The sequence below is a fragment of the Lissotriton vulgaris genome, chromosome 9 (assembly GCF_964263255.1).
Source record: "Lissotriton vulgaris chromosome 9, aLisVul1.2, whole genome shotgun sequence".
In the NCBI taxonomy this organism is placed as follows: Eukaryota; Metazoa; Chordata; class Amphibia; order Caudata; family Salamandridae; genus Lissotriton; species Lissotriton vulgaris.
In genome coordinates, this window is record NC_141697.1 from 1,050,528,412 (window position 1) to 1,050,544,145 (window position 15,734).

The 15,734-nt window shown below is 44.8% G+C and overlaps 1 protein-coding gene across 1 annotated transcript in view; it reads right to left on the reverse strand.

Annotated features, from left to right (window-relative positions):
• ACAD9 (acyl-CoA dehydrogenase family member 9) overlaps positions 1–15,734 on the reverse strand; it is a 330,356-nt gene that overhangs the window by 72,029 nt on the left and 242,593 nt on the right. Inside the window, exon 12 of the mRNA XM_086938986.1 lies at positions 10,819–10,947. Coding sequence (XP_086795112.1) covers positions 10,819–10,947 — 129 coding nt within the window. The remainder of the gene's footprint in view (positions 1–10,818; positions 10,948–15,734) is intronic.

Sequence of the window (15,734 nt, forward strand, 5' to 3'; positions counted from 1 at the left end):
TAAGTTCTCCCAACCATCGTGGGGAGATGTTAGCTCCTGTAGGAGATGGCGCTCTTGAAGGCTCTGGAGAGATCTGAACTATATTCAGCTCAGGGGATGAAGATGAACTCCCAGAAACAGCCACAGAAACCTGAGATCGATCTTTAGAAACCGTTCTAGGTCGTTTAGCTGCAGGCGACGTGGAGCGTGGCCTCTTCGACGTCGATCTTTCCAGAGGTGATCTTCTCGGCGTCGACCTCTTCGGCGTCGACCTCTTCGGCGTCGACCTCTTCGGCGTCGACCTCTTCGGCGGCGTCCTCTTCGGCGGCGTCCTCTTCGGCGGCGTCCTCTTCGGCGGCGTCCTCTTCGGCGGCGTCCTCTTCGGCGGCGTCCTCTTCGGCGGCGTCCTCTTCGGCGGCGTCCTCCTCGGCGGCGTCCTCCTCGGCGGCGTCCTCCTCCTCGGCGGCGTCCTCCTCGGCGGCGTCCTCCTCGGCGGCGTCCTCCTCGACGGCGAACTCCTCGGCATCGACTTTCTCGACGGCGACCTCCTCGACGTCGAGGGCCTCTTAGGTGATGGAGTCAAGCGCTTCGACGACAACGCTTTTCTAGGCGTCGTGTGCCTCGACGCCAACTGGTCAGGGCTCTTCGACGTCGAAGCCTCCAATTCCCGGTTCAACGTCGGTGTCATAGCGCCTCTTGACGGCGGCCTTGACTGACTTTTTGAGCCTCTCGACGGCGAACGTCGACGTCGATGGGACGACGTCGAGTCCCGTCCTCTCGTAGTCGTAGGGGAGCCAGACTTGGATCGCCTACGCTCATGGCGTCTCTCACCTCTCATCGACGGCGAATCCTTCTTCGACGGCGACTTCGACGTCGACGGAAGACGTGACGCTGATTTCGCCGATTTCGAACATACCGGAACTCTAGAAGAAGATCTGTCCCTCGAAGTCGACGGGGAACGATGTTTTCTCTTCTCCCCTCTTTCCTTATGTTCTTTCCGCTGAGGAGAAGGTTTCCTGGAGTGAAGTTCTTCTCTTCCACTCACGGTTTCACCTCTGTCATGCAGGAACTGAAGCCTGCTCTTCTCCCTCTCTCTTAAAGTTCTGTTTGATAACTTGCTGCAATGGTAGCAAAGTTCTGGCTTGTGTGTAGATGGAAGACAAGCCACACAGACCGAATGAGGGTCTGTTTTAGACATTTTTTTTCCACAGGCCGGGCACTTACTAAATAAGGCAGGCATTGTGACTGGAAAAAAAGGTCAAAAAAACCACAAAAATTGTTGAATTAGTCAGGTAAAGACTAAAGATGTCGAGTAATGACAAAAAATTGAAAGAACTACCAGAAAAAAGTGAAATAAAATCACCAACTGGCGAGCTCAATGCTCCAGGATCCTCACAGAAGGAGCCGGAAAAAAGAACTGACCTACCTGTCACCTGTGGTGCATGATGGGAGCCTGGAGGCTCACAGAGGTCTTAAAGGCACGGCGCCAGTTTTTTTCCTATTGTTACAATGCAGCCTATCTAGGCTAAAGCTGCCTCTATGGTCCTGCCTGTTTTACCTTTGAAAATAAAGGTGGTGTGTTTCAAAGACAACAAAGGCAGTGCTTTCTTCTTTGCATTTTCATATAATGTCATTTATATGTCTTTATTTAACAAATGTAAAGATTTGTTTCAGGCATTTGGGGGCAGTCTTTTGAGCCTAGTATGGTTATTTTAGGCTGCATATGTATAATGCATATTATCTATATATATATAGTTATTATATGTGTATTTATATGTATATATATATATATATATATATATATATATATATATATATATATATATATATATATATATATATATATATATATATATGTAGATATATGCATATTATTGGCTATTGCTCCGGGGTCCCGCACGAGGGCGGGACTATTCAGTGCTTATGACTACTGATGAGTATCCCCTGGAAGAGAACCAGAGGTTTTCGCAGCAGTGCTCCCTTGAGCCACGTACAAGTGCAATCCCAGCATGCTGATGTTACGTTTCTTGCTTGACTCTTTCCACAACCTTGGACAAAGAGCACAAAGCAATTGGAGCTACCAGTGAGCAGGTCTCTAATTGGCGACCTTTTTTAATAGGAATTAGTGCTTCACTATTTGACTCTAAGCATGGGAGGATGATAAAATGTGAACAATTTGGGCAAGAAATCGACCCTGGTCCTGAGGACCAGTTAGTCTGGATAAAAGGTAAAAAAATGTCAGTCACACCCAAGACCAGCAGAAGTGATTGTGACAAGAAAAAACACTTCAGTGTCAAAAGATACAAAAAGCAGCTGGAAGGGAGTACAAAATTAAAAAAAGCAGGACCATAATAAAAGTAAACCTTTGGTAGGGAGTTTCTAGTTAGTTAGCTACCTCTTTGAACCTGGATAGAAGGTTCTTCTATAATTAAGGCCTGCAAATTAATTATCCCTCTTTGCAAAGTACTGGCCACCAGAAAAGCCATTTTCCATGACAAAAACTCAGTAGTTGCTGATGTTTGGGATGAGTGTGGTGGGGTGGGCAAGGTGGGCATGAGAGGGGCCCTAAGGGAGGGAAGCAAAATAAAAAATAGTAATAATTTAAAAAAAAAAACCTTACCTGCAGCCGGCCGCGTTGCACTTCTCTGCTCCTCTTCTTCAGCCAATTGCTCCCAGAATGCCCTGCGGCCAATCCTGATGCTGCTCTCACGGAATGTTGCACAATGGCAAAACGTTCACCCTCAGTCACAGATCTGGGTTTAATCCATCGTTATTTTGCTCACCAAGCCACCCCAGTTCAGACATGGCCATATGCAAATCAGTCTTGACCCTGTGCCTCATGGGAACAGTCTAGCCCGAACTGCCAAGCCATAACTTCCCTGGACAGGAATCAAGCATCCTAGGACCGGTTTCTGGCTATCAGCCGTCTTCAGCCAGGATAGCTTGACTCCAGTGGCGTAGTAACTGCGGGTGTGTCATGTTGTTGATAAGTCTGTGAAAGAGGACAACCTGGATCCGCTTGAGTTACTTTCTAGATGCCCAAATCCTTAGAACAGAGGCAAATACAGGGATTTCCTTCTAGGCCCTCTCCAGACATCTAAGGGGGCCAAACTAATTTGTGTGTGAAATCAAACACTTTACAACTTCACATTTCTTCAAGCTTCAAGAAATGAGAAACAGTCAAGGTGCATAAAAAAAGTTGTATAAGAGGAGCTGTGCACAACAGTGGGAACATATTCCTGCAGCTGCTTGGGCAGCACCTGGTCCATGCCTCTCTGCTGCTAGTCCCTCAGCACCTACTGAAAGATTTCTTCGCTGGTTGTTTGGGTAGTCCTCAGAGAAGCCCCTGCCACACAGAAATTAAAACCTGCAGCCTAAAGAGCCACCTGTCATCTGTGGAACATCTGCCTACAGACAACTGGGGTTGGGCGATGCTAAATAGTGCCTTGGTTAAGGTAGGAAACTTTAGTAGCTTTCACAAAGAAAGACATTATTCACTTTGGGGGCCAAGTTTAAAAGTCCTAAAAATAATCTTATTTAGATTCTATGATAGGTTTCCACATGTAAGAATGGACAGCATCTGTGTGTGTGTGTGGGGGGAGGGGGGTGGGGGGGGTTGGGCGGGGGTTACCTTGAGGAGAGCAAACTGCAGTTTCCTGGTATTGATTGGTGCAGTCATCTGGAGCAGTTCCACTGTCCACAAGGTCCTGTTCTCCTGGGGCACGCCTGACTATAGCTATGCAGCAATCCATCCAACACTGGACAGGCCTGAAATACTCTGCTTCTAATGCAGATTCCCTGTCGGTCCTCAATGACTCACAGCCAACAGAACAAGGCCCTTTCTATCTTCCATACCCACAATGACCATCAGCAAATGCAGGTGATCACATAAAAGGCACATTTCAGTGATCCCGTGAGAGATTGAGCCCTTAGCCAAGGTCACACCTTCTCTGGAAAGAGAGGCCGTTCAATGGGTGGACAGTAGGGAGTCACCTCCTAATATCCATGCACTGTTGTAGGTGATGACATTTTGAAACCGGGCTGTCCATTGGCAACAAGTGTTATGCCTATTTGATTCTTCAGGACAAGACCCACCTTAATTCTTTAACCAACAATAAAGGGACCTCAGTTTCGTCAAAAGGTATATTCATTAGAGAATACTTTGCTTGAAACAAAATTGTTTGTGGATCAAATCAAACCAAACTTTTAGTGCCAAGAGACAGCCATAAAAGCACACAACAGTCGATTTAAAACCAATACAATGGGCATTTTACATACACATTGTTATGGAGATCAAATGTTGATAATTAACAGCACATACAGTTCCTTACAGACCAAGTTACTTACAATCAGTAATGCCTTATCTAGCCGCAGATTCCCTACTTTAGGAATATTACCTAGGCATGAGACTAGCAGCCTGATTCATCAAAGACCCGTTTTGCGATTCTTTAATAGAGATCCATAAGGAATCGCTATTACAGGCTCGCAAAACATGTAGGAATCGCAAAAAAAATGTGATTCCTACATATTCCTTATTTGCGATTAGCAAATTGCTAATCGCAAATAAGGAATAACTTCCCATTCATTCCTATGGGCCAAAAGGCCCATAGGAATGAATGGGGAGTATTCCTTATTTGCGATTAGCAATTTGCTAATCGCAAATAAGATAGCGATTTAAAGGGTGCCAGGGGTGTCCAAAGGACACCCTGTAGCACCCCTTAAATGCAAATTGAAACAGGTGTTGCGCACACACATGTCCAAAGGACATGTGTGTTTGCAACATGCAACTTAGAAAAATGCTTTTAAAAGCACTTTTCTAAGTTTTCGCTATTTACCACGAGGTTTGACCTCGCGGTAAATAGCGGGCCGAAATTGCGATTTCGCAATATTAAAATGGATGATGAATTGCATTTAAGGAATCTCAAATAGAGATTCCTTAAATGTAATTACTCGCAAAATTGCGAAATCGCTATTACCGATTTTTGCATTTGGGATGATGAATCCCAAATGCAAAAATAGCGCTCGCAAAGGGCCAGATTCTCATGAATCGGGCTGTAGATCTGGAAATCTTTTATGAGCAGTCCCCTTTGCACACCAGTAGGTGGTGCAATCAGCACAGCGGCTGCATCATAGGCGCGGAAGTGACATGAGCAGTGCCTATACAGGCGGCATCCCAGTACACCGACCTCAGTTTTGTGACTACTTTCTGCGCAAAAAGCAGTGTCATACTGTAGTAATGTGATCAGTGTGACAAAGTGAGGTCCTCAAAGACCTCTTTAGAATATACCCACAGTTTGCATAGTGGGGAGGATGGGAGGGTGAGTAAGCAATATGAGGGCTAAATAGAGTCCCAACCAAATAAGGCTTTACCGAAGGTAAGTAACTTGTTCATCTCATAAAGGCTTCTAGCCGCAGATTCCTTACCTTGCAATAGGTAGCCGAGCAATACCTCCCCAGAGGACAGTCTACAAACTGGCTGAAATATTAAGTCCTGGAGGATCGAAGGGGCGAATTACCTATCACACCGGACCGGACTCTCTAGGCAGCAGTGCTTGGTAAAAGTGTGCAGTGATGCCCACGGCGCTGCCTGACCTATTCAGAATGGGGACTCTGCAAGTTAATGCAGTGGTCGCCGTCTTGGCTCTGATAGAATGAGCCCAACAAATCTTCAGGGGTTTGCTTCTTGGCCAATGCATAGCAGACCTTGATGGAGAATACAATCAATCTGTAGATAGTTGTTACTGTGCTGCTTTCCCTTTTCTAGCCCAAGCAAACCCCAAATAAGTTGATCGTCCACCCGCGTACCCCTTGTGAAGGCAATATAGAACAATAATGCTCTTTTTTGATCCAGATGGTGAAATCTCTCTTCTGCCTTGGAAGAGTACGGTGGAGCAAAGAAGGACGTCAGTGTGATGTTCTGACCAAAGGTGGAGGGGAATTACCACTTTTTTTGAAGGACCAGATTATTTGAAAAAAAGGTAGTGCACGGCATGGGGGATGGGGGGGTTTGGGTTCTTGCTGGAGGGCGATTGTGTTAACTGATGGCACCTGTAGTTCGCTAACCCTCTTGGCCCATGTTATAGCCACCAACAAGACTGTTTTGATGGTAAGAAGCCCTGCAGGATAGCTGTGTATGGGCTCAAAGGTTGAGGTCCGAATTTAGATCCCAGTGGGGAAAAATAAACGGAGCAGGGGGAAACAAATGATGAAGGCCTTAGAGGAACCGTGCCACAACAGGTGACTTGAACAGGGAGAGTTGATCCTGCAACCATAAGTACGCTGAGATGGCCGAAAGGTACCGTTTAATTGTGCCCAAGGCAAAGCCTTGACAGCTGAGGGACAATGCAAACAAAAGTACTTTGGACAAGGATGCAGACAGAGTATCAAATCAATTTTACAGTACAATGAACCACAAAATTGTCCCTTCGGCATGTGTATGCAGTCTGTCGAGGGACGCCTGGTTGCCAAGAGGACATCACATACTTCAGGAGGCAGATCGCATACGCTCAGCTGTTGCCGCTCAATCTTCATGCATGCAGGTGGAGTGTGTGCAGATTTGGGTGCAAAACCCTACCCTGTTGCAGCGAGAGGAGATCCATCCAAAGAGGCAGCCTGATTGGAGAACTGACGCCCATGCTCAAGAGTTCTATGTGCCAAATCCAAAGCCACTAAGATGACTTGGGCCCAGATGCTACTCATCTTGTTCAGAACTAAGGGTAGAAGTGATATTTGTGGGAAGGTGTAGAAAAGACTGAGCAAGAGCTGCTTTGGAAAATTCTGACGCACAAACGTGCTGACTTTGCATGCTCTCTGAGCTGGCGAAGAGATCTATCTAACTTTCTCCAGGAGTGTATTGATTCTGGAATGGTTCTGATGAAAGTGAGTATCTGAGAGGGAGTTAGGTGCTACTTCAGCACATTGATAGAGAACCCCGGTAAATGTACCATCAGCAATTGCTTGGAAGAGTATGGTTCAGGCCTCCTTCAAGGCCATGGGCAGCACTTGGACAACCAAATCCCATGCCGTATGGGAGGATCGGCCAAAAAACATGTGGTGTTCACAGACCGCTATGTAAGGCTGGTGGAAGCGAAAATCCTCTTCCTAAAGGTATCACCCAAGGCATCTTAAATTCCTTATCCATAGTGGTATGGAAGGCGCTGGGGTTAACTTTGACATAGAAGCCTGGACCACCAGACTCACAGGGGTGGGGTGCTGTGTAAGGAAGGCTGGATTCCCAGCCGTGGGTGATGGTGGCGGGTAATGGTCCTGTGCACAGGAGGGCTGCAGGACATCAGTGAAGGCTTCTATAAAGGGGGTAGGGGTACTGAGGCGGATAATCCAATATTGAAGCACCTCTGTCAAGACCTTCATCAAGGGTAGCGTAAGGTCCACAACCTCATCCACAGTCTCCATCACCACTGCAAAGGAGCCCCCTTCCTTCGAAGTCACTGTGGGAGAAAATGGAGACCAGTGTCTGGTGAGGTATCTAGATCACTGGCATAAGCCAGTTCCTCATACCAGTTACCCTATGTCATGGTCTCTTCTAGGAGGTTTGAATAACTACAGGGATTCTCAGATCCCCTCCAGTTAAAATCCTCACAGGGCATGTCTAGAAAATAAGGATCTGTTTCAGATGCAAACATTCCGGGTCCCATCAACATCATATGACGCTGGTCTGGCCCCATGTCGTAGTCAGGAATTATGATGGGATTGGTGCAGGCGCCACTGGAACAAACTCCAGTGGAGGTTGTGGATTCGTACCCGATTCAGTCGGGGTCAGGAACGGATTCCATGGGACCCGAAAGGTGCTCCAGAGTGGTCCAGCCGTCCAAAAATGAGGTGCATAGGCTCATATATATTTTTTAAAGTTGTGTGGGGCTTGCAACAGCAAACATGGGGAGTTGCAATGCTGACCCAGGTTCAGGATCCACAGGGACGACAGGGCAGCGGAGCCCCAAATTCCTGCTCCATACACAGCAGTTGCAAAAACAACAATTGATGGACAGAATGCAGAACAATGTCATACATTCACCCCAGTACAGAGATCTGGGTCTAAATCCATCGTTTTTTTGCACTCCATACACAGCAGTGGCAATGCACTGCATCGTATACATTCGTAGTGCTTTACCTGCTTTACCTTCAGATAGTCTAGGTAGATTAAAGAGGGTCCCCCCCCCCCCCGACTGAGAAAGGTTCGTAAGGCAGTATAAAGTGTTGGAGGACCAGGTCCCAGAGGAGTCAAAAATACCCCTTCCCCTCCAAGTAAAAAACACACAATTGGACCGGTCTAGTCGTTTACAACCAACAGCTAATGTGGGGATACTCAATCGTTTAGGGCCACAGGCCATAATATAAGGTTCAGAATAGTTATTAACCAAATCAAAATCAGCTATGAACTTGACAAAAGAAATTACTATGTGGTGCAGGGTCTTGGATGTGCGGGCCATAAGAACCATATCATTGGCATATAATAGTGGGAGTAGAGTGGCACCGTCTATCCTTGGGACATCTGAGCGGACATTATTAAGAAAAAAGCTTAGCTTAATAATATTTAAAATAATTAGAAGTGGAACAATAATGCATCCCTGCCAAACTCTCTGCAGGATGAACTTGCAAGCCTTCTGGGGGCTGCTTCTTCCCCAATGTGTAGCAGATCTTTATGCAGAGAAAAATCCATTGAGCAATGATCCATTTTTGCACTCCCTTCCCCTGGTTTGCTTCTGAAAACTCCACAAATACCTGGATTGTCCTCTCAATGTCTCTTGGTAGGCTTGATAAGCTTAATGTTGTTTTAGGGTCTAAACACTGGAGTCTTTCTTACTCTTTAGAGGGATGAATTGGAGCAAAGAGTGCCTGAAAGGTGATAGCCTGGTTGACATGAAAATTAGTAATTACTTCCAGGAGAAATGAAGCTCAGGTCTTCAAAACCAACTTATCCAGGAAGAATGTGGTATACAGTAGATTGATGGAAAGAACCTGAAGCTCACTCACAAATCTAGCTGATGCTATGACAATGAAAAAGACTGTCTTCAAGGTCAGAAGTCTGAAGGAACAACAGTGCAGCAGATCAAAATGGGTGCACATTAAGAGAATTAGTACTATGTTCAAGTGCCACTGGGGCAGCACAAAGGATTTTGGTGGAAACATATGCTGTAAACCTTTAAAAAATCTCATCACAATAGATGAATTGAATAACAAAGGCTGATCTGGTCTGTGAGTTCTCCACTGGTGCCAAATCTAACCCATATTCTCATGTAAGGGAGATTTTAAAAAACTGCACTCCCACAGGCGCTATCTGCAGTTCTGGGTTGGCCAGGAACATTTCCAGTTTGTTGTGCTCCCGTTCAGCCTCATGGGTGCTCCTTGTGTGTTCACAAAAGTGATGGAGATAGATTTTGAGAGATCAGGGATTGCTGTATTTCCGTACCGCAACGGCTGGCTGATGTAGGCAGGCTTGCCACAGTCAGTACATTTTTAAGAACTGTGGAGTAGTTAGAAGCCTGACAAAGATGGATGCGGAGCTCCAGATCTATGCTGGAGGGCGTGCAAAGAAAAAAATGATATCAGTGCACACATGTGGGGCTTCTGTACAGATCTGCTATGTCACTTGACCACGCCACCTACAGATGCACAGGAGCATAGCTGGTAAATTTGCATACACTGGGGGAATATTATATGGTGAGCATTCTGCAGTTAGAAGCATTCATCAGAAAGTACCTTTATTCGATAAGAGCTCATCTATACAGATTTATGAAACAATGGTGACTGAAAGCCATACGAAAAGGAAAGAATAGATGAATGAGAGTCCACATACATTGAAATTCAAGCTTATTCAATTTTTAGTGTGAAGTAGCAGCCTGGAATATTGGTGCACATTACTTGAAACGCATGATGAGGTGATACTAAAACATACTTTATCAGAAATAAAATCGTTATTATACATGGAGCATGGGTTTTGTATAAAAGGTTAACTGATCGGAAATATGCCCCCCTATCAGCAGCAAGTGACTAAGCACTTAGGAAGAATGATAGGAAGTTGGGCCCTAAATGACCTAAGTAGTTGTCCCAATTCTCCAAAAGGAGGTCATTCTTATCTTTAGAGGAGAAAGAAGGAGTGTGCCAATAAGTCTCCCGGTCTCTCCCTATCACTGCGATACCCTGGATTTTTTGCGGCCTGCGGTTAAAGAAAGATTTGTGATGCCCTTATATTTTCTTGTGTGTTGTTGAATGTCACAATAATACGGACTGTATTGATGTAGAATAGGAACATTTCAGAGATTTTTTCCTTTTTTATCTAAGGGAGGTTTGCCAAGCTAACACGTCACTTGGAAAGTTTAAAATAGTGCACATTGAACTTCTGATGCTATTTGAGAAAGGATATCTTTCTTTATGTAATTTATATCACAGGAGCTCATTCACCACTAGAACTTCCTCTGGTGAATGTGGCCTGGCCAATGATGAAGCAGGACACCCAGAGGTGTGTGTGTGTGTGTGTGAGAGAGAAAGGCCACGCCTTTCAAATTATTGTGACTCTCCTTGGTCCTATTCATATTGTGAGACACAACATGACCAGAGGGCTCCCAAAAATGGGTAATTTCCTGTGAATGACTGCCTATCTAACCTCCCCAAGACCGGCCACATTTGCCTTTGGTGTTCTTAGCGCTTAGAAACGGAGGGTGCAAATGTTGATTGCACCTCTTTTCCTCTCGTTCTAACAGACTCCTCTTCTTTCAGTAAGCAAGAGTACTCTGTAATGAAACTAATAAAATGCTTCATATTTTTTTTGACCTTGGAGGATTCATAAATCAATTGAGTCCCAAAATACGTTTCCACACTTACTTCAAAGATAAGGAGGATTCTGCTGTCCCGGAGATAGCGCTCATATGGATAATCTTTCATGTACCCCAATCCTCCAAATATCTGCAATGCCTCGCTGACGCAGAGCCAGGAACCTTCAGAGCTGAAAACCTGTTGCAAATGGAAAGTATGTCAAGGATGCATAGTGTCAAAACAATGTAGAACATCAAAAATAAAGGCTGCACAAAAGTTACATCTAAGTTCCCTTTCACAACCATTGCTTAAAGTCTGTAAACTGGGTGTTATGTTCTATAGCGAGCTCTCTTTAAAACTGAAAATAAATGCTGTCAAATCTTTTCATCAGTCATCTGTTACGCGATACACTGCCCTCCTCCACTTATGAAAAAGATTGAATTATCCTTGCCATTGTGATCACCTGCCTTGGCTACTGGAACACCTTGTATATGGGCCCAACAAATCAATCACCAAATATCAGTGTTTAAAATGATACAGCACGTCTTTGTGGCCCAAAAAGCTACAACCATATTACACACTCTCTAAAAGCCCTCTACTGGCTACCTGTGAAGAAGAGAGCGAGTATTAAAAGTGCCAGTTCTACGACTTAACTTGTTTGAACAGTGAATGTTTTTTCACTAAAACAAGGAATCGATTGTGTGCGTTCATCATCATAACTGCACCAGAAAAAATGCATAAGAGTATGGGTGCCTCAATGGAGCCATAGAAGGAGGTATAGTGGAGAGCAGCAATAGTTTTTGTCCTTCACACTAATAAATTGATCAAAAACTCCATGCCGCTAGTGGTAGGATAGAGAGACTATCACTGACCAACCTGAAAATCGAATTAGGGGTGCTTCAGGTTTGTCCCAGACATAAATGGCTGTTAGACCTCAAAGTGAGGCCGGGGGAGTGACCATAACTGTCCACTGTAGAATGGAGGATGTGTAATCTGCAAATCAAGTAGAGGCAAGCGTTTAAGCTACTCAGGGAGGCCTGGAGTACAGAGAAAATAGCACAAATAATTCACAAAGGTGCTATCTCCATTCACAACCGGTGTAAATTTAGGGGATCCCCACAATGAATGGAGAAATATACTCCCACCTGATTAGTCAGAAGATTGAATCGGTTTATTGTGGACTTATGCTTGAGAGGCTACACTAGTCTTCAAATTACATTTTTAAGCCCTGATGAAGTTCCTTCATGGGAACGAAACGCGTTGGCTGATGTCCATTTTTTAGAAATGTTCTACAATAAAGGACACTGCTGGACTGATTTGATGACTTGGACTCCATTCCCGGTGCACCTTCTTTTTATCAACAGAATTCATTTTTCTGGATACCAGTTGAGCTTAACTGCGGCAAGCTCAGGAAGTGGATGCACAGGACATTTATTGCTTTTAGACAGGGATTGAAGTGCTGAACCTTTGGTCAGCCGCCGTTGGGAGTTTTTGTTTACTGAATAAATGTATTGTTTCCCAAAGAAAAGAGCCCTGCAATTTGAAAGAGTATACTTGGGTTACATATGACTGGAAAGAGTTGAAAAAGATAAATATGAATTTCATAAAATAAAAGCCTAACTTGTAAATACCAACTCCACATTCTGGGTAATTTTAAGAAATTAAAGAGACAACTATTCTGGTATATATGTAACAAGATCACATGAGCAGGCGAGGGAACCCATAAACAAATTGCAGTATATAGTCATGTCTACAAAGGAACAGCAAATGTCATGCATATGTAACGAAGGCAATGGAACAACATATTTAAGTATATACATATATATATTTCGCGTATATAGCCCTGTGTATATAGGAAACGCAAATGTCATGAATGTGACATTTGCTGTATCCATTCCCATTCCAGTCTTTGCAGAATGACCTCAAAAGTCACCACCTCTAGGGGGACTTTTCACCATTTGGATGACTAACCACTTGAAGTAATTACCTGTGTAGCCTTGAAATGAGTGTTCATTGAGACAGGAGTCACCCTATAACAAATTTGACTACAAATTTGACTACAATGTTGGGAGATTCTTGCTTTCACTTGTTGGGTTGTTAATAATTCATAAATTAATTCACAAGGAGACCAAATACAATATAGAGCATTAGAAGAGTTGCTGAATGTTAAGAGGTCATATTTGACTTGGTTGTGGAACAACATCTTGGTAAAAGGAAAAGATACTTGCCTTTGGGGACAATCTTTCTGGTGGATACTCTATCTAACCGCGGGTTCCTCATCTAATGCCAGACTGGATCCAGAAACTTTTAAAGCAGTTCTGTGCACCGACAGGCTTCGTGTAGCTCTACACAAATGTTGTTCTACTCATTAAGTGACAAACGGAATGACATGTAAGCACCACCCATGGGCGCGGATGTTAGTTGCTTTCTAAGCTGTTAGTGCCCTCACTGAAGAGCCCATTTGCAGATTGGCATGACCAGAGTGTAGATCTCTAGACTTGGAACATTACTAGATGAAGAAAGAGCCCATTTCACAGAACAGGGATGTGGGGTAAGTGAGGAATTTGCGGTTAGATGGAGAAGCCACCAGAAAGATAGTTACCGAAGTTAGGTAACGTGTTCTTTTGATGGATATAATTGCAGCTTCATCTTGTGAACACCTCACAAGGTGGTGGGTTAGTGAACTGGCTAAGATGAAAACTTCCTGCAGAACAGAGCAGGTAAAATGCCTACTCTCATCAATTGATCTGACGGTTGAGGCAGTAGTGCTTTGTGACCGTGTGTAACGATGCCCATGTTGCTGCTTAACAGATGTTCAACAACGGCACTCCAGATGCTAACGCAGTCGAAGCAGCTTTGGCCCTGCTGGAATGATCTCACAAGCCTTCTGGTGGCTGCTTTTTCCCTAATGTGTAGCATATCTTTAAACAGAGAACCATGCATTGAGTAATGATCTAATTTTTGCACTCCCTTGCTGTGCTTTGTTTCAGAAAACTCCACAAATAACTGCCTGCCCTCTCAATGTCCCTCGGTAAGATTGATAAGAAGCTTAATGTTCTTTCAAGGTCTAAACAATGAAGTCTCTCTTCCTCTTTAGAGGGATAAAGTGGAGCAAAGAATGACAGAAGGATGATAGCCTCCTTGACATGAAAACGAGTAACGACTTCTGGGAGAAATGGAGCTCTGGTCTTCAAAAACCAACTTATCTGGTAAAAAGGTGGTATACAGTAGATTGACAGAAAGAGACTGAAACTCACTCACAAATCTAGCTGATGTTATGTCTTAAAGGTCTGAAGGGACAACTGTGCAGCAGATCAAAATGGGTGCACATTAAGAGAATGAGGTTAAAGTTCAAGTGCCACTGGAGTATCACAAAGGAAACATATGCTGTAAACCTTTCAAAAATCTCATCACAGGTGAATTGAATAACTAAGGCTGACCCGGCAATAGGAGAACAGGAGTGTCTGCAAAGGAGTCAGGTCAGACTTTGGCACATTGAAGATGCACCCCAACGATGTGAAAAGGTATGCCATCGTCTGAAGGGGGTGATACCTGCATGAGGCAAGCCCGCCTTCAGAAGCCTGTCATCAAGGCTACCCCTGAACTCCAAAGGGATGCAGCAACCACAGCCATCAATTTTGTGAACACCCCCATGAGGTACTGGTGAGGCCAAAGTGGAGCACTACAAACAAACTGCTTCTGGCCCATCGTGAAATGCAGGTAGAGCCTGGGGGCTTGCAGGACAGGAATGTGAAAATAAAGGTCCAGCAGGTCCAACACTACCATCCAGTCTCCAAGGTCCAGTGTATATAGTACCTTGGCTAGGGTCAGCATCTTGAAGCTGTCCTTCCACAGACGGTTTTAAGGGAATGAAGGTCTAAAATAGAAGGTAGATCTCTGTCCTTCTTCAGCACAAGGAAATAGCAGGAGTAACAACCAGTTCCAACTTTTGATGCAGGATCCCTCGCTATGGCCCGTTTCGCCAAAAGGGCTGCACTTCCTGACGTAAGATGGACAGATGGTCAATTTGGAGGACCCACTTGACTGTAGTGATGGCCTGCCACCCTTGGGGGAAATTAAAGACCCTTTTATTGGATAGGGTGGCTGTGTGCCAATAAAGACATATTAAATTCGTGTTGCCGCTGCTGGAGGAGCAGTGACTGAGCTGCACGTTGTCCCGGCTGCCCGTTGTCTTGACCACATAGGGCTAAAAGACCTGCATGGCTAGAAGAGAAGTGTGATGCTGGCAAAATGGAAAGCCTCTACCATAGTCATAGATAGTGTGAATTTGATGATGAAAGAGCCTTGTGAGAGCATAAAGCGGAGGGAACACAAGGTGCGTATCTGCTGAAGTGTCCATCCCACTGGCACCCTGAAGATCTTCATACCAGGTTTCCTCATCATATTGGGGAACATAGTCATCCCTGTCATCACAGTCTGAATCCATGCCAAAAAGGCTGTGTAATGTCTGAGCTCTGCAATGCGGTGAGGGGGGACTGCATGCTGGTCAGTGGCCAGGCCGGGTGCGACTTTTGTTCTAAGTCAGAATGCACTACGGGATGTACAACCTCCTACGGTGTCAACATCAGCGTTGATGTGAGAGGAACCGGCGCATGGGATGGAGCTGAAGTCGGTGCTGAACCCGATGTGGGTTCAAGAGGCAGAGATGGTGTCGATACTGGAACTCCCTCCAACTGGAGGACCTTGGTGAGGAATCTGCTATTACATGTATCCGTCCGAAAGTGAAATTACACACCACACAGTTCCTACCTCCATAATGTCCTGTCATTTCTGTCAGACCCCAGGACTTACTTAATGTATTAATCCCAGCTGTGCAACAGCTATCAGAGTGTACAATATTTGAAGTTGTTCATCCAATTGTAGGAGAAAATGGGATTTCTTTGTGAGATTCCTTACCTATTTAGTAGGCCAATGTTTTTTCAATAGTTTGCATCACTTTACTGGTGCGAGAGCAATATGTGGTG